At 48.0% G+C, this 24,892-nt stretch overlaps 1 protein-coding gene across 2 annotated transcripts; it reads right to left on the reverse strand.

The window, feature by feature from the left end:
- Positions 1 to 4,690: 4,690 nt before the first annotated feature.
- Positions 4,691 to 24,807, reverse strand: olfml2ba (olfactomedin-like 2Ba). Of its 2 annotated transcripts, none has more exons than XM_046299999.1 (8): positions 24,336 to 24,807; positions 23,478 to 23,741; positions 22,963 to 23,070; positions 21,533 to 21,700; positions 8,851 to 9,091; positions 7,276 to 8,235; positions 6,077 to 6,253; positions 4,691 to 5,861 (listed from the first exon to the last, which is right to left on the reverse strand). In XM_046299999.1, exons 1-8 carry the CDS (start codon positions 24,534 to 24,536, stop codon positions 5,245 to 5,247), a joined length of 2,736 nt encoding a protein of 911 aa, XP_046155955.1. In that variant the 5' UTR covers positions 24,537 to 24,807; the 3' UTR covers positions 4,691 to 5,244. The 2 variants fall into 2 exon arrangements, with proteins under 2 accessions (XP_046155955.1, XP_046155956.1); XM_046300000.1 differs by having other exon boundaries at positions 23,478 to 23,670; positions 24,336 to 24,469.
- Between the last annotated feature and the right edge of the window lie 85 nt (positions 24,808 to 24,892).

The raw sequence follows: 24,892 nt of genomic DNA on the forward strand, positions 1-24,892 counted from the left end.
TTTTCACACTCAACAGTTTCCCGTGTGTATCAAGAATGGTCCACCACCCAAAGGACATCCAGCCAACTTGACACAACTATGGGAAGCATTGGAATCAACATGGGCCAGCATCCTTGTGGATTGCTTTCAACACCTTGTAGAGTCCATGCCTGATGAATTAAGGCTGTTCTGAGGGCTAAAGGGGGGTGCAACTCAAGATTAGGAAGGTGTTATTAATGTTTTGTACACTCAGTGCCTTCAAAAAGTGTTCACACTGACTTTTTCCACATTTTGTTGTGTTTTTTCAGATTTTTTCAAATGTATTAAAAATGAAAAGCTTTAATGTCAATAAGTCAAGTATTCCGGCCCTTTGTTATGACAAGCCTATATACGTTTAGGAGTAAACATTTGCTTAACAAATCACATAAATTGCATGGACTCACTCTGTGTACAATCATTTTTGAATGACTACCTCATCTACCTCATCTCAGCCCACACATACAATTTCCTGTAAGGTCCCTCAGTCGAGCAGTGAATTTCAAACACCGATTCAACCACAAAGACCAGGGCGGTTTTCCAATTCCTCGCAAAGAAGAACACCTGTTAGTAGATGGATAAAACAATTAAAAGCAGACATTGAATATCCTTTGGAACATGGTGAAGTTATTATTTACACTGTGGATGGTGTATCAATACACCCAGTCACTACAAAGATACAGGCGTCCTTCCTAACTCAGTTGCCGGAGAGGAAGGAAACTGCTCAGAGATTTTACCATGAGGCCAAGGATGACTTTACAACAGTTATAGAGATTAATGGCTGTGGTAGGAGAACTGAGGATGGAACAACATTGTACTTACTCCACAATACTAACCTAATTGACAGTGAAAAAAAGGAAGTCTGTACAGAATAAAAAATATTCCAAAACATGTATCCTGTTTGCAACAAAGCACTAGAGTAATATTGCAAAAAAATTGGCAAAGCAATTTACTTTTTGTCCTGAATATAGTGTTTGGGCTAAATCCAAAATCATTACGGAGTACCAACCTACATATTTTCAAGCATAGTGGTGGCTGCATCATGTTATAGGTATGCTTGTAATCGTTAAGGACTGGGGAGTTTATCAGAATAAAAATAAACTGAATGGAGCTAAGCACAGGCAATATCCTAGAGGAAAACCTGGTTCATTCTGCTTTCCATCAGACACTGGGAGATTAATTCACCTTTCAGCAGGACAATAACCTAAAACACAAGGCCAAATATACACTGGAGTTACTAATCAAGATGGCATTGAATGTTCCTGAGTGGCCGAGTCATAGTTTTAACTTAAATCTGCTTGAAAATCTATGGCAAGATCTGAAAATGGTTGTCTAGCAATAATCAACAGCCAATTTAACAGAGCTTGAAGAATTTTGAAAAGAAAAATGGGCAAATGTTGCACCATCCAGGTGCTTCTACAAAGTATTTATCACGGATCCCCCCGGTACTGCTGCTCTTTCTGTTTACCAGTTCCGGAGGTCTGCCCCCTGATTAGTATGTTATATATGTGCCCCCTGGTTCCCATTTCCCCTGATTAGTATGTTATATATGTGCCCCCTGATTAGTATGTTATATATGTGCCCCCTGGTTAGTATGTTATATATGTGCCCCCTGGTTAGTATGTTATATATGTGCCCCCTGATTAGTATGTTATATATGTGCCCCCTGATTAGTATGTTATATATGTGCCCCCTGATTAGTATGTTATATATGTGCCCCCTGATTAGTATGTTATATATGTGCCCCCTGGTTCCCATTTCCCCTGATTAGTATGTTATATATGTGCCCCCTGGTTCCCATTTCCCCTGATTAGTATGTTATATATGTGCCCCCTGGTTCCCATTTCCCCTGATTAGTATGTTATATATGTGCCCCTGGTTCCCATTTCCCCTGATTAGTATGTTATATATGTGCCCCCTGGTTCCCATTTCCCCTGATTAGTATGTATGTTATATATGTGCCCCCTGGTTCCCATTTCCCCTGATTAGTATGTTATATATGTGCCCCCTGGTTCCCATTTCCCCTGATTAGTATGTTATATATGTGCCCCTTGGTTCCCATTTCCCCTGATTAGTATGTTATATATGTGCCCCCTGGTTCCCATTTCCCCTGATTAGTATGTTATATATGTGCCCCCTGATTAGTATGTTATATATGTGCCCCCTGGTTCCCATTTCCCCTGATTAGTATGTTATATATGTGCCCCCTGGTTCCCATTTCCCCTGATTAGTATGTTATATATGTGCCCCCTGGTTCCCATTTCCCCTGATTAGTATGTTATATATGTGCCCCCTGGTTCCCATTTCCCCTGATTAGTATGTTATATATGTGCCCCCTGGTTCCCATTTCCCCTGATTAGTATGTTATATATGTGCCCCCTGGTTCCCATTTCCCCTGATTAATGTTATATATGTGCCCCCTGGTTCCCATTTCCCCTGATTAGTATGTTATATATGTGCTAATTATGACTTAAATGTAAATGTAAATGGTTCCCATTTCCCCTGATTAGTATGTTATATATGTGCCCCCCGGTTCCCATTTCCCCTGATTAGTATGTTATATATGTGCCCCCTGGTTCCCATTTCCCCTGATTAGTATGTTATATATGTGCCCCCTGATTAGTATGTTATATATGTGCCCCCTGGTTCCCATTTCCCCTGATTAGTATGTTATATATGTGCCCCCTGGTTCCCATTTCCCCTGATTAGTATGTTATATATGTGCTCCCTGGTTCCCATTTCCCCTGATTAGTATGTTAAATATGTGCCCCCTGATTAGTATGTTATATATGTGCCCCCTGATTAGTATGTTATATATGTGCCCCTTGGTTCCCATTTCCCCTGATTAGTATGTTATATATGTGCCCCCTGATTAGTATGTTATATATGTGCCCCCTGGTTCCCATTTCCCCCTGATTAGTATGTTATATATGTGCCCCCTGATTAGTATGTTATATATGTGCCCCCTGGTTCCCATTTCCCCTGATTAGTATGTTATATATGTGCCCCTGGTTCCCATTTGCCCTGATTAGTATGTTATATATGTGCCCCCTGGTTCCCATTTCCCCTGATTAGTATGTTATATATGTGCCCCCTGATTAGTATGTTATATATGTGCCCCCTGGTTCCCATTTCCCCTGATTAGTATGTTATATATGTGCCCCTGGTTCCCATTTGCCCTGATTAGTATGTTATATATGTGCCCTCTGGTTCCCATTTGCCCTGATTAGTATGTTATATATGTGCCCCCTGGTTCCCATTTCCCCTGATTAGTATGTTATATATGTGCCCCCTGATGAGTATGTTATATATGTGCCCTCTGGTTCCCATTTCCCCTGAATAGTATGTTATATATGTGCCCCCTGATTAGTATGTTATATATGTGCCCCTTGGTTCCCATTTCCCCTGATTAGTATGTTATATATGTGCTCTCTGTTCTCTCTGTCTTTTGTCGGTTATTGTTTCCATGTCCGTTGGTGGTGTGAGTACCTATGTGTTGGTGGTGTGAGTACCTATGCGTAGGTGGTGTGAGTACATATGCATTGGTGGGGTTTGTACTTATGCGTTGGTGGGGAGAGTACCTATGCGTTGGTGGGGTGAGTACCTATGTGTTGGTGGGGTGAGTACCTATGTGTTGGTGGGGTGAGTACCTATGTGTTGGTGGGGTGAGTACCTATGTGTTGGTGGTGTGAGTACCTATGTGTTGGTGGGGTGAGTACATATGCATTGGTGGGGTGAGTACCTATGTGTTGGTGGTGTGAGTACCTATGTGTTGGTGGGGTGAGTACCTATGCGTTGGTGGGGTGAGTACCTATGCGTTGGTGGGGTGAGTACCTATGCGTTGGTGGGGAGTACCTGAGTACCTATGCGTTGGTGGGGAGTACCTATGTGTTGGTGGGGTGAGTACCTATGCGTTGGTGGGGTTTGTACCGTTGGTGGTGCCTATGTTGGTGGGGTGAGTACCTATGCGTTGGTGGGGTGAGTACCTATGTTGTTGGTGGTTGTGAGTACCTATGCGTTGGTGGGGTGAGTACCTATGTGTTGGTGGGGTGAGTACCTATGCGTTGGTGGGGAGTTTGTACTGGTGGGGTGAGTACCTATGCGTTGGTGGGGTGAGTACCTATGTGTTGGTGGTGTGAGTACCTATGCGTTGGTGGGGTGAGTACCTATGTGTTGGTGGGGTGAGTACCTATGCGTTGGTGGGGTGAGTACCTATGCGTTGGTGGGGTGAGTACCTATGCGTTGGTGGGGTGAGTACCTATGCGTTGGTGGTGTGAGTACCTATGTGTTGGTGGGGTGAGTACCTATGCGTTGGTGGGGTGAGTACCTATGTGTTGGTGGGGTGAGTACCTATGCGTTGGTGGGGTGAGTACCTATGTGTTGGTGGTGTGAGTACCTATGTGTTGGTGCAGCTGTTATGCTGCATGCTATATATATATATATAGTGTATTACGGGCATCGTCCCATGGCATTCAATGAGGTTTACCCTCGCTCTTTTTGTATGAGTGTATTTCTTTTTAAACTATTGTGTATTCCTGTGCCGGTCTCCTAATCCTTTATACCAGCGTGACAGTATTGACTCAACAGTGTCAATACTTATGTAAATTAGATATTTCTGTATTTCATTTTCAATAAATCTACAAACATTTCTAAAAACATGTTTTTATTTTGTCAATATCAGGTGTTTTGTGTAGATGGGTAAGAAACCAAAATGTATTTAATCCATGTTGACTTCAGGCTGTAATACAACAACATGTGGAATAAGTCCAGGGGTCTGAATACTTTCTGGAGGCACTGAAGGTAAACAAATGAGTATAAAACAAAATATCTAGTGACATTTTAACCCACACTGCTGTTGTCATGGTTGGGAACTAACTGTTTTGGTGAAGTAATGTCTTCATCTATAGCCCAAGTCTTGAGTGCAATGTTGCATTCCTCTACAGTACATTCATTTCTCTCACAATGGTTTATATTACAGTATATATACAACATATGTTCCTTAGACTACGGCAACAGTTTTGCATATTGTAGCTTCTCTACTGTTTAAACAAATTGTCAGGTCAATAAAAACAAATCAAACACGGTGACAGAACAGCAATCTTTATAAAAGGCTGACATGAGTGGCCAGGAGGACTGGTCTACAATCCACTTCAACTCATAGAATCTCTTTGCTCTTTTCACTTCCGGTAATTATTTTATACAAAAACAAAGTGACCTTTTCCCGACCTCTTACAAGGGGTAAACGTAGGCGAAGATGACGTTGTACGTGACCTGGTGTCCGTTGTCCCAGGCGTACAACTTTCCCTCCTTGGGGTTGTAGTCGATCTGTGTGGTGTAGGTGTAGTTGTTGGTGAAGGGCATCCTGGGAACCATCTGGGTGTTGGTGTGCGTGTCGAAGGCGTACGACAGGTTGGCGTCCTTCTCGTTGTAGCTGTCGACGGCGTACAGGACGCCACACACGATAAAGCAGTTCCCATAGCGGTTCCTCCTGAGGCCCGTCCTCCAGGTAGTCTCCCTCTGGGTGCTGAGGTCAGAGGGGTTCAGCCGCGTCAGGACGATCACTTCCTGTAGGAAGCCCTCATCGTCCAGTGCAGGGTAGATGACCCACAGGCCGCTCTCGTCCACTGCGAAGTCGACGTCGGAGTGACCTCGCCATTGCCATGGTGTGGAGACCTCGTGGAACACAGCGTCGTGCAGCGTGGTCCAGGCCGCCACGTAGCGCAGACGCAGGTCAAACTTGATGACGTCACGGGAGAAGGCTCGGTTGTAGTAGAAGGCTCCGTCGTAGACCACATGGCCCGTTCCGATCCAGTTGTAGGAAAGCTTGTAGGAGTTGGTGAAGCGGCCTTGTGGGGAAAGAAAACAAAGATAACGTATGGCCACAGTCAGAATCAAGATAATCATCTGAAAATAAAACAATTTCAAAGAACATCTGAATCTGGCCTCAGTATAACACTATTGTAAAAATCTAATGACAAGTTCCTCTCTGAGGAGGCAAGGAACATGAATGATTGTGACATTTTTTGCTGCGTTCGTAACTAATAAAAAAGTTGCTAAATACCTGATTTGAAGGTCTCCATGTTGCGGAACTCCAGCAGGTTGTTTCCGTAGTAGTAGTTAGTGACGTAGATCTTGTCGTTGTTGGCCAGAGGATCCTTCATCCAGGCCCCCTCGTTCCGGCCGTAGGTGTTATGGAGGACCGGCTCAGAGATGGTGGACAGTGTGTCCTTACACTCTCCTGTGGATACACAGATTGTCAGTTCGAGCAGTCCAATCACAACCCTCTTCTGGGGAACACTACCCAGACAGTCCAATCACAGCCCTATCCTGGGGGACCGCTACCCAGACAGTCCAATCACAACCCTCTTCTGGGGAACACTACCCAGACAGTCCAATCACAGCTCTATCCTGGGGGACCGCTACCCAGACAGTCCAATCCCAACCCTCTTCTGGGGAACACTACCCAGACAGTCCAATCATAACCCTCTCCTGGGGAACACTACCCAGACAGTCCAATCACAGTCCTATCCTGGGGGACCGCTACCCAGACAGTCCAATCACAGCCCTCTCCTGGGGGATCACTACTCAGACAGTCCAATCACATCCCTCTCCTGGAGAACACTATCCAGACAGTCCAATCCCAACCCTCTCCTGGGGAACACTACCCAGACAGTCCAATCCCAACCCTCTCCTGGGGAACACTACCCAGACAGTCCAATCGCAACCCTCTTCTGGGGAACACTACCCAGACAGTCCAATCCCAACCCTCTTCTGGGGAACACTACCCAGACAGTCCAATCCCAACCCTCTCCTGGGGAACACTACCCGGACAGTCCAATCCCAACCCTCTCCTGGGGAACACTACCCAGACAGTCCACTCCCAACCCTCTTCTGGGGAACACTACCCAGACAGTCCAATCCCAACCCTCTTCTGGGGAACACTACCCAGACAGTCCAATCCCAACCCTCTTCTGGGGAACACTACCCAGACAGTCCAATCCCAGTCCTATCCTGGGGGACCGCTACCCAGACAGTCCAATCACAGCCCTCTCCTGGGGGACAGCTACCCAGACAGTCCAATCGCAACCCTCTCCTGGAGAACACTACCTAGACAGTCCACGTTTTGGGTTCTAACCCTGTACTGATGCACCTGATTAAACTAAATAATCATAAATCCCTAATGAATGGCATTAACCTACCCTAGTAGTATTTTAATGTCAAACGAAAAGCCATCCCGCGGGACTGACAAGAAGAACCTACCAAGCTTCCTGGTGGATGTTTGTTGTCCTGGTTCCTTTGGGTCCTCAGGGGTCCCCTTCTCCTCCTCCCAACTGATGCTGTACCTGCGTCTGGCAGGCTGAGGCTGGCCAATGGTGGTGGTAGTAGAGGTGGTGGTGGTGGTAGTAGAGGTGGTGGTGGTGGCTGGTGGTCTAGTGGAGGAGGGGGTGGTCTGCCTCTGTGTTGTGGGAGACAAAGTCAGCCTAGAGCTTTCCATTGGCGATGCGGTAGTTGCTAGCAAGACCGTTGTTGTGGGCGTTTTAGGAGTTATTGTCATGGCAGCAGTTGTCGTGCCAACTGTAGTGGTCTTTGTGTTGATGGTCGAAGCCTCTGTAGTTACTGTTAGTCTTTGAGTGTTGAGCTTGTCGACTGTACTAGTGCTTGCAATGGTCTCTGATAGTCTTTTGTTTTTCACTTCCAATGCCCTGAGTGATTCCAAACCAGTGCTTTCCAAGGCCATGACAGGTGTGTCAGTCGGTCTGACTGTCGTCCGCCTCATGGTCTCCATGGATACCGGAGTGGTTGTTGTAGTGACTGGTCCCTCTGTGGTCTGAGTGATGCTGGCTGGTTTGACCATCATGGGGATGGGCCTCTCATTTCCTCTAGTGGTGGTCTGACCAGTGGTCTGACCAGAGGTCTCAGCCATGGCTGAGTTAATATCAGCGTTCCTGGTGGCGGTGACTGTCTGGCTCTCTGCTGTATGTCCTATAGGCGAAGCAGTCGTCTTAGAAGTCACTGTTGCTACAGTGTCGGGTTGCGTTTGGATGGGATGTGTTGATTGGCTGGTCTGCGTGGCCCCTCCCACTTGGTCTCTGCTCTTTGGCCGAGCAGCTCTTGGTCCCGCCTTCCCTTTGGCTCTTTGAGGGGGTCTGTGCTGAATAAGCTGCTCCTCGATGAGGTGGTTGACTGGACCGTCGCCACTGAACGTATCATACTCAAAGACTGGTCAGAGAAAATAACACAAACAATAATTTACATATTGTCAGTTTAATGTTAAACAGGAGAGATGACGGCCTGTAAGGCGGGCACTTCTGACTGACACCAAGACAAGTAATTCCAGCTCTTGCAAGAAATACAAAAACAGTATTAAATGGGACAAATGACCCTGGCTGCTTGGGACTGAGGCTCTGTGGAAATGACCCTGGCTGCTTGGGACTGAGGCTCTGTGGAAATGACCCTGGCTGCTTGGGACTGAGGCTCTGTGGAAATGCCCCTGGCTGCGTGGGACTTTACAGCTGCTGTTTCAGCATAGCCAGTGACCAGCCATTAGCCAGTGACCAGCCATTAGCCAGTGACCAGCCATTAGCCAGGGACCAGCCATTAGCCAGGGACCAGCCATTAGCCAGGGACCAGCCATTAGCCAGGGACCAGCCATTAGCCAGTGACCAGCCATTAGCCAGGGACCAGCCATTAGCCAGGGACCAGCCATTAGCCAGGGACCAGCCATTAGCCAGTGACCAGCCATTCTAAATAGCAGTTTGTGGAAAAGACAGAGATAGATATGTTGTCCGTCTGATGAGGTCTATAAGATCTGAGATCTCAAAAGTCAGAACTCACAATTCTCCCCTGGCTCCCCGTCATCAGCCACCATTTGGTCAAATTTGTAGAAGGTCATCCCCCTGATCACCATCCCTTTGGGGCCAGTCTTCACCCCCTGGGACACCCTCTGGCTCTGTTGGCTGGCCCCATCCTTGGGGGTCACCTCTGGGATCACCTGGGCAGTCACCTGAGGGGTGGGGCTGGGTCCTGGTTCTGAAGCATCCGTCTTAATTAAGGGTCTGGGGGACTCGTGGCTCTCCTGTCAAGTGGATGAAACATACCCATTCTTATCAGTTTGACAAAGAAACTGTCAGAAGTATCCTAATAAACAAGCACAATGATTACACAATACCTGGCAGAAGACAGACATTACAAATTGAGTTCTGTCCTGGATATGTTTTCTTATTCTCATTCCCCTCAAGTTGTGCCATTATTGTCAGACTATGTTTTGATAAGTGAAAACAAGAAACATTTGAAAAGAACTGAACACACTCTTGAGACAACATGTCAATATTCTGAATAATTTGATTGTAGGGTCCAGGTCCGCCCATCCTCACTGGGCCGTTTCCCTGGTTGCATCCCAAATGGCACCCTATTCCTGATATACAGCACTACATTTGGGGCGGCAGTGTAGCCTAGTGGTTAGAGCGTTGGACTAGTAACCGAAAGGTTGCAAGATCGAATCTCCGAGCTGACAAGGTTCTGCACCTGTACAAGGCAGTTAACCCACTGTTCCTAGGCCGTCATTGAACATAAGAATGTTACTTGCCTAGTAAAATAAAAACAATACTTTTGAGCAGGGCTCTAATTTATTTTACCTTTATTTAACTAGGCAAGTAAGTTAAGAACAACTTCTTATTTTCAAAAGTAGTGCCCTATAAAGAGGTCAGCGTTCGCCTGGCTGGATGCCTCTGTCATATCCACATCCACTAACCTGGCTGGATGCCTCTGTCATATCCACTAACCTGGCTGGATGCCTCTGTCATATCCACATCCACTAACCTGGCTGGATGCCTCTGTCATATCCACATCTACTAACCTGGCTGGATGCCTCTGACATCCACATCCACTCCTATACCGGATGAATAATCCACTGGACCTGTCAAGCCACAAATGACTGTGTTTATTATCTGAAATATATAATCTGCCGTTATATAAAAGTCTTGAGTTTATTGGGGAGAAAGGTGTGGAAAAAAACATGGCCGTTCTTGGTCGTTTTGTTGAAGGAACAACGTGACATGGCCTACTTGGTGTGGGAACTGTTTCCTGTCTTCCCAGCAGTCTACTTGGTGTGGGAACTGTTTCCTGTCTTCCCAGCAGCCTACTTGGTGTGTGAACTACTGCCTGTCTTCCCAGCAGACTACTTGGTGTGGGAACTGTTTCCCGTCTTCCCAGCAGCCTACTTGGTGTGGGAACTACTGCCTGTCTTCCCAGCAGTCTACTTGGTGTGGGAACTACTGCCTGTCTTCCCAGCAGCCTACTTGGTGTGGGAACTACTGCCTGTCTTCCCAGCAGACTACTTGGTGTGGGAACTACTGCCTGTCTTCCCAGCAGACTACTTGGTGTGGGAACTACTGCCTGTCTTCCCAGCAGACTACTTGGTGTGGGAACTACTGCCTGTCTTCCCTAGCAGTGTCTTCCCAGCAGTCTACTGGTGTGGGAACTACTGCCTGTCTTCCCAGCAGACTACTTGGTGTGGGAACTACTGCCTGTCTTCCCAGCAGTCTACTTGGTGTGGGAACTACTGCCTGTCTTCCCAGCAGAATACTTGGTGTGGGAACTACTGCCTGTCTTCTCAGCAGCCTACTTGGTGTGTGAACTGCTGACTGTCTTCCCAGCAGCCTACTTGGTGTGGGAACTACTGCCTGTCTTCCCAGCAGACTACTTGGTGTGGGAACTACTGCCTGTCTTCCCAGCAGTCTACTTGGTGTGGGAACTACTGCCTGTCTTCCCAGCAGAATACTTGGTGTGGGAACTACTGCCTGTCTTCTCAGCAGCCTACTTGGTGTGTGAACTGCTGACTGTCTTCCCAGCAGCCTACTTGGTGTGGGAACTACTGCCTGTCTTCCCAGCAGACTACTTGGTGTGGGAACTACTGCCTGTCTTCCCAGCAGTCTACTTGGTGTGGGAACTACTGTCTGTCTTCCCAGCAGACTACTTGGTGTGGGAACTACTGCCTGTCTTCTCAGTAGCCTACTTGGTGTGTGAACTGCTGACTGTCTTCCCAGCAGCCTACTTGATGTGGGAACTACTGCCTGTCTTCTCAGCAGCCTACTTGGTGTGGGAACTGTTTCCTGTCTTCCCAGCAACCTACTTGGTGTGGGAACTACTGCCTGTCTTCCCAGCAGCCTACTTGGTGTGTGAACTGTTTCCTGTCTTCCCAGCAGCCTACTTGGTGTGGGAACTACTGCCTGTCTTCCCAGCAGTCTACTTGGTGTGGGAACTGTTTCCTGTCTTCCCAGCAGTCTACTTGGTGTGGGAACTGTTTCCTGTCTTCCCAGCAGTCTACTTGGTGTGGGAACTGTTTCCTGTCTTCTCAGCAGCCTACTTGGTGTGGGAACTACTGCCTGTCTTCCCAGCTGTCTACTTGGTGTGGGAACTGTTTCCTGTCTTCCCAGCAGTCTACTTGGTGTGGGAACTGTTTCCTGTCTTCCCAGCAGTCTACTTGGTGTGGGAAGTGTTTCCTGTCTTCCCAGCAGTCTACTTGGTGTGTGAACTACTGCCTGTCTTCCCAGCAGCCGACTTGGTGTGTGAACTGTTTCCTGTCTTCCCAGCAGCCTACTTGGTGTGGGAACTACTGCCTGTCTTCCCAGCAGCCTACTTGGTGTGGGAACTACTGCCTGTCTTCTCAGCAGCCTACTTGGTGTGTGAACTGTTTCCTGTCTTCCCAGCAGCCTACTTGGTGTGGGAACTACTGCCTGTCTTCCCAGCAGACTACTTGGTGTGGGAACTACTGCCTGTCTTCCCAGCAGCCTACTTGGTGTGGGAACTACTGCCTGTCTTCCCAGCAGCCTACTTGGTGTGGGAACTACTGCCTGTCTTCCCAGCAGCCTACTTGGTGTGGGAACTACTGCCTGTCTTCTCAGCAGCCTACTTGGTGTGGGAACTATTGTCTGTCTTCTCAGCAGCCTAGTTGGTGTGGGAACTGTTTCCTGTCTTCCCAGCAGTCTACTTGGTGTGGGAACTGTTTCCTGTCTTCCCAGCAGCCTACTTAGTGTGGTAACTACTTCCTGTCTTCCCAGCAGCCTACTTGGTGTGGGAACTACTGCCTGTCTTCCCAGCAGTCTACTTGGTGTGTGAACTGTTTCCTGTCTTCCCAGCAGCCTACTTGGTGTGGGAACTGTTTCCTGTCTTCCCAGCAGCCTACTTGGTGTGGGAACTGTCTTCTCAGCAGCCTGCTTGGTGTGGGAACTGTTTCCTGTCTTCCCAGCAGTCTACTTGGTGTGGGAACTACTGCCTGTCTTCTCAGCAGCCTACTTGGTGTGGGAACTACTGCCTGTCTTCTCAGCAGCCTACTTGGTGTGGGAACTGTTTCCTGTCTTCCCGGCAGTCTACTTGGTGTGGGAACTACTGCCTGTCTTCTCAGCAGCCTACTTGGTGTGTGAACTGCTGACTGTCTTCCCAGCAGCCTACTTGGTGTGTGAACTGCTGACTGTCTTCCCAGCAGCCTACTTAGTGTGTGAACTGCTGACTGTCTTCCCAGCAGCCTACTTGGTGTGGGAACTACTGCCTGTCTTCTCAGTAGCCTACTTGGTGTGGGAACTGTTTCCTGTCTTCCCAGCAGCCTACTTGGTGTGGGAACTACTGCCTGTCTTCTCAGCAGCCTACTTGGTGTGGGAACTGTTTCCTGTCTTCCCGGCAGTCTACTTGGTGTGGGAACTACTGCCTGTCTTCTCAGCAGCCTACTTGGTGTGTGAACTGCTGACTGTCTTCCCAGCAGTCTACTTGGTGTGGGAACTACTGCCTGTCTTCTCAGCAGCCTACTTGGTGTGTGAACTGCTGACTGTCTTCCCAGCAGTCTACTTGGTGTGGGAACTACTGCCTGTCTTCTCAGCAGCCTACTTGGTGTGTGAACTGCTGACTGTCTTCCCAGCAGTCTACTTGGTGTGGGAACTACTGACTGTCTTCCCAGCAGTCTACTTGGTGTGGGAACTACTGACTGTCTTCCCAGCAGTCTACTTGGTGTGGGAACTACTGACTGCTTATAACTTGCAGATGATTGTTGACACATCAACCAGGATTAAGGGGCAGGTTGACGTGGGACTCTTGTTATTTTGGTAATCGGTGCCTGCATTGGAGGGGGAGTGGTTTCTCCTCTCCTAGGCAATCAGCAATTAGTACAATGAGGGGTGCTCTTCACCTCTGCTAGGCAAAAGTAAGACTGTCGCCAAAACTAGGATGGTTATGCCGCGTTGTTCGAGGAAGGAACTAGAGGAAGACTACAGTCTCTCACTTGAGTATCTTACCTAGTTATTTTGTGTGTTTTCTATACCTGTTCTCTCCTCTTCCTGTGGGCTTTACAGACGCTGCAACTCTTCTAATTGAGTTTACCCGATGTGGAGTTCCTGGTCTCTGACAGCGTTTGGAGCTGCCCATCTGCGGTCAAGAGTTCCTGGTCTCTGACAGCGTTTGGAGCTGCCCATCTGCGGTCAAGAGTTCCTGGTCTCTGACAGCGTTTGGAGCTTCCCATCTGCGGTCAAGAGTTCCTGGTCTCTGACAGCGTTTGGAGCTGGTCTCTGACATCTGCGGTCAAGAGTTCCTGGTCTCTGACAGCGTTTGGAGCTGCCCATCTGCGGTCAAGAGTTCCTGGTCTCTGACAGCGTTTGGAGCTGCCCATCTGCGGTCAAGAGTTCCTGGTCTCTGACAGCGTTTGGAGCTGCCCATCTGCGGTCAAGAGTTCCTGGTCTCTGACAGCGTTTGGAGCTGCCCATCTGCGGTCAAGAGTTCCTCTCAGCCTATTCTGCCATTCAGTCCTTTGACTTTTTGTCCCTGACAGAGACATGGATCACCTCAGAGAACACTGCTACTCCAGCTGCTCTCTCTACATCTGACTACGTTTTCTCTCATAGTCTGAGAGCATCTGGTCGTCACGGCTGCAGCACAGCCCTACTCATTTCTCCTAACTGGAGATTTTAATTTCTCTCACCTGTCCAGCTCCTCATTTGAATTCCATGCTGTCACTGTCACTTGTCCACTCAAGCATGACATTGTTGTAATCTATCATCCACCAGGTGCCTTTGAAGAGTTCCTCAATGAGTTTGACTCCTTGAATGAGCTCATTTCCTGACGATGGCTCACCGCTCTTCATACTTGGCAACTTCAACCTCCCGATGTCTGTCTTTGATTCATTTCTTTCAAACTCTTTCGTTCCCTTCCTTGCCTCTTTTGACCTCACACTTTCACAATCCCCTCCCACTTTCACAGTCCCCTCCCACTTTCACAGTCCCCTCCCACTTTCACAGTCCCCTCTCACTTTCACAGTCCCCTCTCACTTTCACAGTCCCCTCTCACTTTCACAGTCCCCTCTCACTTTCACAGTCCCCTCCCACTTTCACAGTCCCCTCTCACTTTCACAGTCCCCTCCCACTTTCACAGTCCCCTCTCACTTTCACAGTCCCCTCCCACTTTCACAGTCCCCTCTCACTTCCACAGTCCCCTCTCACTTTCACAGTCCCCTCTCACTTTCACAGTCCCCTCTCACTTCCACAGTCCCCTCCCACTTTCACAGTCCCCTCCCACTGACAAAGCAGGCAAGTCACTTGACATCTTTACTAGAGGCTGTTCTACTAATCTCACTGCAGCGCCCCCCAGGTCTATGATCACTATTTTGTTTCCTTTTCTCTCCCATCTCTCCTTCTCCTCCCTCTCTCTGCCTCTAACCCTTTAACACCTTCTCCTCCCTCTCTCTGCCTCTAACCCTTTAACACCTTCTCCTCCCTCTCTCTACCTCTAACCCTTTAACACCTTCTCCTCCCTCTCTCTGCCTCTAACCCTTTAACACCTTCTCCTCCCTCTCTCTGCCTCTAACCCTTTAACACCTTCGCCTCCCTCTTTCTGCCTCTAACCCTTTAACACCTTCTCCTCCCTCTCTCTGCCTCTAACCCTTTAACACCTTCTCCTCCCTCTCTCTGCCTCTAACCCTTTAACACCTTCTCCTCCCTCTCTCTGCCTCTAACCCTTTAACACCTTCTCCTCCCTCTCTCTGCCTCTAACCCTTTAACACCTTCTCCTCCCTCTCTCTACCTCTAACCCTTTAACACCTTCTCCTCCCTCTCTCTGCCTCTAATCCTTTAACACCTTCTCCTCCCTCTCTCTGCCTCTAACCCTTTAACACCTTCTCCTCCCTCTCTCTGCCTCTAACCCTTTAACACCTTCTCCTCCCTCTCTCTGCCTCTAACCCTTTAACACCTTCTCCTCCCTCTCTCTGCCTCTAACCCTTTAACACCTTCTCCTCCCTCTCTCTGCCTCTAACCCTTTAACACCTTCTCCTCCCTCTCTCTGCCTCTAACCCTTTAACACCTTCTCCTCCCTCTCTCTGCCTCTAACCCTTTAACACCTTCTCCTCCCTCTCTCTGCCTCTAACCCTTTAACACCTTCTCCTCCCTCTCTCTCTCTGCGGGAGACTTTGCCAACCACTTTGAAAAGAAAGTTGACGACATCCGCTCCTCATTCACTCAGCCTATTGAGTCCACATGGTCTCACTCACACATAACTACCCTATGCCTCCACTTCTTTCTCCCCTCTCTGTCCAGATGAAATCCTGCGATTTAGGGAGGTCTGACCTCCCGTCAACCTGCCCACTCGATCACCATCCCCTCCTCCCTTCTCCAGACCATCTCTGGAGACCTTATCCCATTCCTCATCCCTGACCACTGGCCGTGTTCCATCCTCATCAACTCATCCCTGACCACTGGCTGTGTTCCATCCTCATCAACTCATCCCTGACCACTGGCTGTGTTCCATCCTCATCAGCTCATCCCTGACCACTGGCTGTGTTCCATCCTCATCAACTCATCCCTGACCTCTGGCTGTATTCCATCCTCATCAACTCATCCCTGACCACTGGCCGTGTTCCATCCTCATCAACTCATCCCTGACCACTGGCTGTGTTCCATCCTCATCAACTCATCCCTGACCACTGGCCGTGTTCCATCCTCATCAACTCATCCCTGACCACTGGCCGTGTTCCATCCTCATCAACTCATCCCTGACCACTGGCTGTGTTCCATCCTCATCCCTGACCACTGGCTGTGTTCCATCCTCATCAACTCATCCCTGACCACTGGCTGTGTTCCATCCTCATCCCTGACCACTGGCTGTGTTCCATCCTCATCAACTCATCCCTGACCACTGGCTGTGTTCCATCCTCATCAACTCATCCCTGACCACTGGCCGTGTTCCATCCTCATCAACTCATCCCTGACCACTGGCCGTGTTCCATCCTCATCAACTCATCCCTGACCACTGGCTGTGTTCCATCCTCATCAACTCATCCCTGACCACTGGCTGTGTTCCATCCTCATCAACTCATCCCTGACCACTGGCTGTGTTCCATCCTCATCCCTGACCACTGGCTGTGTTCCATCCTCATCAACTCATCCCTGACCACTGGCTGTGTTCCATCCTCATCCCTGACCACTGGCTGTGTTCCATCCTCATCAACTCATCCCTGACCACTGGCTGTGTTCCATCCTCATCCCTGACCACTGGCTGTGTTCCATCTGACTTCAAAATGGCCCGAGTCATTTCCCTCCTCAAGAAACCAACACTGGACTCATCTGATGTCAAAAACTACAGACCTGTATCTCTTCTTTCTTTTCTTTCCAAAACACTTGAGCGTTCTGTCTCTGATCAACTCTCTTGTTATCTCTCTCAGAACGATCTTCTTGACCCTAACCAGCCAGGCTACAAGATGGGTCACTCAACCAAGACTGCTCTTCTCTGTGTCATGACTGCCCTTCTCTGTGTCAAGACTGCCCTTCTCTGTGTCAGGGAGACTCTCTGCCAAAGCTGACTTTCTCTCCTCTGTTCTCATCCTCCTAGATCTATCTGCTGCCTTCGACACCGGGAACCATCAGATCCTCCTCTCCACCCTCTCAGGGCTGGACGTCTCAGGCTCCATCAGATCCTCCTCTCCACCCTCTCAGGGCTGGACGTCTCAGGCTCTATCAGATCCTCCTCTCCACCCTCTCAGGGCTGGGCGTCTCAGACTCTATCAGATCCTCCTCCCCACCCTCTCAGGGCTGGACGTCTCAGGCTCTATCAGATCCTCCTCTCCACCCTCTCAGGGCTGGACGTCTCAGGCTCTATCAGATCCTCCTCCCCACCCTCTCAGGGCTGGACGTCTCAGGCTCTATCAGATCCTCCTCCCCACCCTCTCAGGGCTGGACGTCTCAGGCTCTATCAGATCCTCCTCCCCACCCTCTCAGGGCTGGACGTCTCAGGCTCTATCAGATCCCCCTCCCCACCCTCTCAGGGCTGGACGTCTCAGGCTCCATCAGATCCCCCTCCCCACCCTCTCAGGGCTGGACGTCTCAGGCTCTATCAGATCCCCCTCCCCACCCTCTCAGGGCTGGACGTCTCAGGCTCTATCAGATCCTCCTCTCCACCCTCTCAGGGCTTGACGTCTCAGGCTCTATCAGATCCTCCTCCCCACCCTCTCAGGGCTGGACGTCTCGGGCTCTATCAGATCCTCCTCTCCACCCTCTCAGGGCTGGGCGTCTCGGGCTCTATCAGATCCTCCTCTCCACCCTCTCAGGGCTGGGCGTCTCGGGCTCTATCAGATCCTCCTCCCCACCCTCTCAGGGCTGGACGTCTCAGGCTCTATCAGATCCTCCTCCCCACCCTCTCAGGGCTGGACGTCTCAGGCTCTATCAGATCCTCCTCTCCACCCTCTCAGGGCTGGGCGTCTCAGGCTCTATCAGATCCTCCTCTCCACCCTCTCAGGGATGGGCGTCTCAGGCTCTGCACACTCTTAGATTGCAACTTACCTTGCAGGCCACTCCTACCAGGTGACGTAGAGAGGATGTGTGTCTGCACTACATACACTCACTACTGGTGTCCCCCAGGGCTCGGTTCTTGGCCCTCTCTTTTTCTCTCTATACACCAAGTCACTTGTCTCCATCATCTCCTCACATGGTTACACCTAGTATTGCTATGTGGATGGCACTCAACAATTTTTATCCTTTCCTCTTCTGACACCCAGGTGGCGACATGCATCTCTGCGTGCCTGGCAGATGTCTCAGCTTGGATGTTGGCCCACCACCTCAAGCTCAACCTCGACAAGACAGAGCTGCTCCTCCTCCCGGGGAATGCCTGCCCGCTCAAAGACCTCTCCATCACAATTGATAACTCAACAGTGTCACCCTCCCAGAGTGCAAAGAACCTGGACTAAACCCTGTCGTTCTCTGCAAATATCAAAGTAGTGATTGGCTCCTGCAGGTTAATGCTCTACAACATCGGTATAGTACGACCCTACCTCACACAGGTCCTAATCCAGGGACTTATCTCCCGTCTTGACTACTGCAACTCGCTGTTGGCTGGGCTCCCCGCTTGTGCCATCAAACCCTGCGACTTATCCAGAACGCTGCAGCCCGCCTGATGTTCAACCTTCCCAAGCTCTCCCATCCCACTCCTCCGCACTCTCTACTTGCTTCCAGTCGGAGCTTGCATCCACTATGGTGCTTGCCTACGGAACAGCAAGAGGAACTGTCCCTCCCTACCTTCGGGCTATGCTCAAACTCTACACCCCGAGCACTCCGTTCTGCCACCTCTGGTCTCTTGGCCTCCCAGCCGTACGGGAGGGCAGCTCCTGCTCAGCCCAGTCCTAGCTCTTCTCTGTCCTGGCACCCCAATGGTGGAACCAGCTTATCCCTGAAGCTGGGACACTGCCCATCTCACAAATGCACCTACAGTGCCTTGCGAAAGTATTCCCCTTGAACTTTGCGACCTTTTGCCACATTTCAGGATTCAAACATAAAGATATAAAACTGTATTTTTTTGTGAAGAATCAACAACAAGTGGGACACAATCATGAAGTGGAACGACATTTATTGGATATTTCAAACTTTTTTAACAAATCCAAAACTGAAAAATTGGGCGTGCAAAATTATTCAGCCCCCTTAAGTTAATACTTTGTAGCGCCACCTTTTGCTGCGATTACAGCTGTAAGTCGCTTGGGGTATGTCTATCAGTTTTGCACATCGAGAGACTGATATTTTTTCCCATTCCTCTTTGTAAAACAGCTCGAGCTCAGTGAGGTTGGATGGAGAGCATTTGTGAACAGCAGTTTTCAGTTCTTTCCACAGATTCTCGATTGGATTCAGGTCTTGACTTTGACTTGGCCATTCTAACACCTGGATATGTTTATTGTTGAACCATTCCATTGTAGATTTTGCTTTATGTTTTGGATCATTGTCTTGTTGGAAGACAAATCTCCGTCCCAGTCTCAGGTCTTTTGCAGACTCCATCAGGTTTTCTTCCAGAATGGTCCTGTATTTGGCTCCATCCATCTTCCCATCAATTTTAATCATCTTCCCTGTCCCTGCTGAAGAAAACCTGGCCCAAACCATGATGCCACCACCACCATGTTTGACAGTGGAGATGGTGTGTTCAGGGTGATGAGCTGTGTTGCTTTTACGCCAAACATAACGTTTTGCATTGTTGCCAAAAAGTTCAATTTTGGTTTCATCTGACCAGAGCACCTTCTTCCACATGTTTGGTGTGTCTCCCAGGTGGCTTGTGGCAAACTTTAAATGACACTTTTTATGGATATCTTTAAGAAATGGCTTTCTTCTTGCCACTCTTCCATAAAGGCCAGATTTGTGCAATATACGACTGATTGTTGTCCTATGGACAGAGTCTCCCACCTCAGCTGTAGATCTCTGCAGTTCATCCAGAGTGATCATGGGCCTCTTGGCTGCATCTCTGATCAGTCTTCTCCTTGTATGAGCTGAAAGTTTAGAGGGACGGTCAGGTCTTGGTAGATTTGCAGTGGTCTGATACTCCTTCCATTTCAATATTATCGCTTGCACAGTGCTCCTTGGGATGTTTAAAGCTTGGGACATCTTTTTGTATCCAAATCCGGCTTTAAACTTCTTCACAACAGTATCTCGGACCTGCCTGGTGTGTTCCTTGTTCTTCATGATGCTCCCTGCGCTTTTAACTGACCTCTGAGACTATCACAGTGCAGGTGCATTTATACGGAGACTTGATTACACACAGGTGGATTGTATTTATCATCATTAGTCATTTAGGTCAACATTGGATCATTCAGAGATCCTCACTGAACTTCTGGAGAGAGTTTGCTGCACTGAAAGTAAAGGGGCTGAATAATTTTGCACGCCCAATTTTTCAGTTTTTGATTTGTTAAAAAAGTTTGAAATATCCAATAAATGTCGTTCCACTTCATGATTGTGTCCCACTTGTTGTTGATTCTTCACAAAAAAATACAGTTTTATATCTTTATGTTTGAAGCCTGAAATGTGGCAAAAGGTCGCAAAGTTCAAGGGGGCCGAATACTTTCGCAAGGCACTGTAAACCCTACCTCTTCAAAGAGTATACATTTCAAGGAGCGGGACACTAATCCGGATGATTATAATAAATCCTACTATGCCCTCAGACGAACCATCAAACAGGCACCGGCTCTGACGCTCTTCGGATATGACAGGGCATTCAAACTATTACGGACTACAAAGGGAAACCCAGCCATGACGAGTGAAATGCCTTTTAAGCTCGCTTCAAGGTAAGCAACACTGTAGCATGCATGAGAGCACCAGCTGTTCCGGACGACTGTATGATCAAGCTCTCCATAGCTGATGTGAGCAAGACCTTGAAACAGGTCAACATTCACAAGGCCAGACGGATTACCAGGACATGTACTCAGAGCATGAGCAGACCAACTGGCAGGTGTCTCCACCAACATTTTCAACCTCTCTCTGACCGAGTCTGTAATACCGACAGACAAGCAGACATCCATAGTCCCTGTACCTAGGAAAGCGAAGGTAATCTGCCTAAATGACTACCACCCTGTAGCACTCACGTCGGTAGCCATGGCTCACATCAACACAATCATCCCGAAAACCCTAGACCCACTCCAATTCGCATACCGCCCCAAAAGATCCACAGATGATGCAATATCAATCGCACTCCACACTGGAAGGAAGGAACCTAATGTGAGAATGCTGTTTATTGACTACAGCTCAGCGTTCAACACCATTTTGCCTACAAAGCTCATCACTAAGCTAAGGACCCTGGGACTAAACACCTCTCTCTGCAACTGGATCCTGGACTTCCTGATGAACTACCCCAAAGTGGTAAGGGTAGGCAACAACACATCTGCCACGCTGATCCTTAACACAGGGGCCCCTCAGGGGTGCGTGCTTAGTCCCCTCCTGTACTCCCTGTTCACCCATGACTGTGTGGCCAAGCACGACTCCAACACCATCATTAAGTTTGCTGACGACACAACAGTGGTAGGCCTGATCACTGACAATGATGAGACAGCCTATAGGGAGGAGGTCAGAGACCTGGCCATGTGGTGACAGGACAACAACCTCTCCCTCAACATGAGCAAGAAAAAGGAGCTGATCGTGGACTACAGGAAAAGGAGGGGTGGTTGTCCACTCGAGGGGTTGTTGTCCACTCGAGATCATTGGTGCTGCAGAGTTACCAAACCTGATGACCCCCAGATCCTACCCACCTCTTTATTCTGATAGGCTGTAGCCACATCACTCAGTCTCTTCTTCTCCTGCCTCAGGGGAAGTGAGGGGGATGGTGTCTCCTTCACCTGCTGTGGCTGGATAGAGGGTCTCCTCTCTTGGCCTGGACCAGCCTCATCCTGGCTGTGGTTCTGAGAGACTGCTTGGTTCTAGTTGGACACATATAGGATATTTTCTTATGGTAAAATAATGATGACAATGTTTGTCAGTGCTTTATAATAGACTGTATCTCATTCACAAGCAGCTACATTTAAATACATATCAGCCACTCAATAAGTGAGCATGTTTTCTGGGAAATGGGACCTTGGCCAAACCAGGTAGGCTAGTTGAGAACACCTTTATTTAACCAGGTAAGCTAGTTGAGAACAAGTTATCATTTACAACTGCGACCTGGCCAAGATAAAGCAAAGCAGTTCGACACATACAACAACACAGAGTTACACATGGAATAAACAAACCTACAGTCAATAATACAGTAGGTAAATATATATACAGCAAGTGCAAATGAGGTAGGATAAGAGAGGTAAGGCCATAAATAGACCATGGTGGTGAAGTAATTACAATATAGCAATTAAAAACTGGAATGGCACAATGTGCAGAAGAATGTGCAAGTTGAGATACTGGGGTGCAAAGGAACAAAATAAATAAATAAATACAGTAAGGGGATGAGGTAGTTGGATGGGCTATTTACAGATGAGCTATGTGCAGTGATCTGTGAGCTGCTCTGACAGCTGGTGCTTAAAGCTAGTGAGGGAGGTAAGAGTCAATTCAATTCAAGGGCTTTATTGGCATGGGAAACATGTGTTAACATTGCCAAAGCAAGTGAGGTAGACAACATACAAAGTGAATATATAAAGTGAAAAACAACAAAAATTAACAGTAAACATTACACATACAGAAGTTTAAAAACAGTAAAGACATTACAAATGTCATATTATTTATATTTATATATATATATATCTTGTGTCCTTTAACTATTTGTACATTATATATATATATATAATGTACAAATAGTTAAAGGACACAAGAGTCTATCAAGAAAAGTTATTCTTCAGGCATAACTCATTTCTAATTTCCATCATTTAAATGGAGTGTGTTGGACACAACTTTCAGGTCCATAAAGGCCAGTCGCCTGTGGCATGCATCAGAACCACTAATAAAGCAGAGTAATGGCTCCTGGGAGACCCATTCTATTCTAAGTGATCGTCTGGTTGTTCTAATCTATAACATACAGTTTACACCCAGTCTACTTACTGTTTCATATGGAGTTCTGTTTTCATTCAGTGTGTGGGCGTGCTGCTGTGCTCACCACATCTCAGATTCACTGTATGTGCCTGTCAGCCCATGCTGTATATAGTCTACTCTTTACAGGCGAGATAGGGTTGTCTTCAACGGTGACAGGAGGACTTACCTTTTCAATGTTTTCCACGCGGTCCAGGAGCTTAGTGGTGACGGAGTGGAGCTTCAGGAGATCCAGGCCATAGAAGGATCCCTCCAGCAATTCAGTAATCATGGAGAGCTAGAACGGATGAAGTCATTTCTATCAGACGGGTTGCTCTCATTCTGAGCACAGCACAGGCATGCCACAATCAAACTATTTCCCACAGCCCATCCATAGAGATTACTCTCTCAGCACAGACATGCCACAATCAAACTATTTCCCACAGCCCATCCATAGAGATTACTCTCTCAGCACAGGCATGCCACAATCAAACTATTTCCCACAGCCCATCCATAGAGATTACTCTCTCAGCACAGACATGCCATAAAACTCCATAGCCCATTCATGAGTATAAAATTCAAAATTGAACATCCAAATCCTCAAATGAAAAAAAAAGGTGTCAGAAGACAGAAGCTGCAGTGACACTGAGGACACAGACAGAGCCACCGTTTGTAATATGATGGAGTGGAACCAGGCGAGATCACCTTGATGTTATCCTTCCCAGATTCCCGTAGCTGCTTCAACCTGAAGTCCCCCTCGCAGGGATTGACCGCCGAGGGAGGAGCGATGCAGGCGCACTTGCACTCTGGCCCCGAGGTGATAGTCTCTACGGTGTAGTAGTCCTGCGCCGTGCCGCTGCCCTCTTCTATCCGCCGGCAGGCGCTCCTGCTCAGGGGTCTGACAACACATTTACAGCGACAGTCAGAGCCTTCCGAGAGGGCTTTCACTTTGTCATAATCACCCAGCAGCTACAAAGAGAAGAGGACGGACGCATTTTCCACCACGTATAATCAGAACACATTTTACTTGATACAAATGCATCTTGACCATATGTTCAGTATATGAATGCTTTCAATATTGCCGTTTTCAGCATAGGCATGCTTTTAGCATAGGCATGTATTCTGTAAATGCATGCTATCAGTAATTGCCATGTTTCAGTATAGGCATGCGTTCAGTAAAGGCATGTTTTCACTATAGGCATACGTTCAGTATCGGCATGTTTTCACTATAGGCATGCGTTCAGTAAAGGCATGTTTTCACTATAGGCATGCGTTCAGTAAAGGCATGTTTTCACTATAGGCATGCGTTCAGTAAAGGCATGTTTTCACTATAGGCATGCGTTCAGTAAAGGCATGTTTTCACTATAGGCATGCGTTCAGTAAAGGCATGTTTTCACTATAGGCATGCGTTCAGTATCGGCATGTTTTCACTATAGGCATGCATTCAGTATAGGCATGCTTTCAGTGCCACCATATATTATCCATTTTAAAATACTGAATCAATATTGACTAATGCAAATAGATCTGTTGATTATAGGCTAGGTGATGTCACCATGGACCTACCTGAGTCAGAATGTTATGATGCGTGTCCATCTCTTCCTGTAGCGTGTCATTCTCATCTCCAAGGTCCTTTTTATGTTCGGGGTTAATCCCAGGATTAGTGTCCGCAGGTATGGCCGTGCCTGCGCACTCCTTTGGGGCAGTTGAACATAACGCCAAAAACACGCACCAAATTACGCACAGGAAAGCCCTTTCACTCATCATGTAGGCTAAGGCCCAGAAGAAGGAAAAATCTGCATAAATTTTTTTTTTTTTAAACTGCCTTTCACTTTAAATTTGAGATTGTGTTTTAATTTGATCCCAGACGAATTGCATCTTTCTATATCATCAGCAAATCGCCTTTTCCTGCTTGGTAAGTGAAAAGCAAGTGTTTTATGGTCCTCTGTGTGTGTGTGTGTGTGTGTGTGTGTAAGTGCATCTGCTGGGAGTGACTGCGGAGGATGAGAGGGACTGGGCTCAGTGCGCTGGAGTCCTAGGACGGACGAGAGAACGGAGAGGAGTTGAAAGAACCGGTGGCAAGGAGGAGTTAAACTGCTGCAAAGGGTAAATGCCAAGTGGCA

The sequence above is a fragment of the Oncorhynchus gorbuscha genome, linkage group LG15, assembly GCF_021184085.1.
Source record: "Oncorhynchus gorbuscha isolate QuinsamMale2020 ecotype Even-year linkage group LG15, OgorEven_v1.0, whole genome shotgun sequence".
NCBI classification, from domain to species: Eukaryota; Metazoa; Chordata; class Actinopteri; order Salmoniformes; family Salmonidae; genus Oncorhynchus; species Oncorhynchus gorbuscha.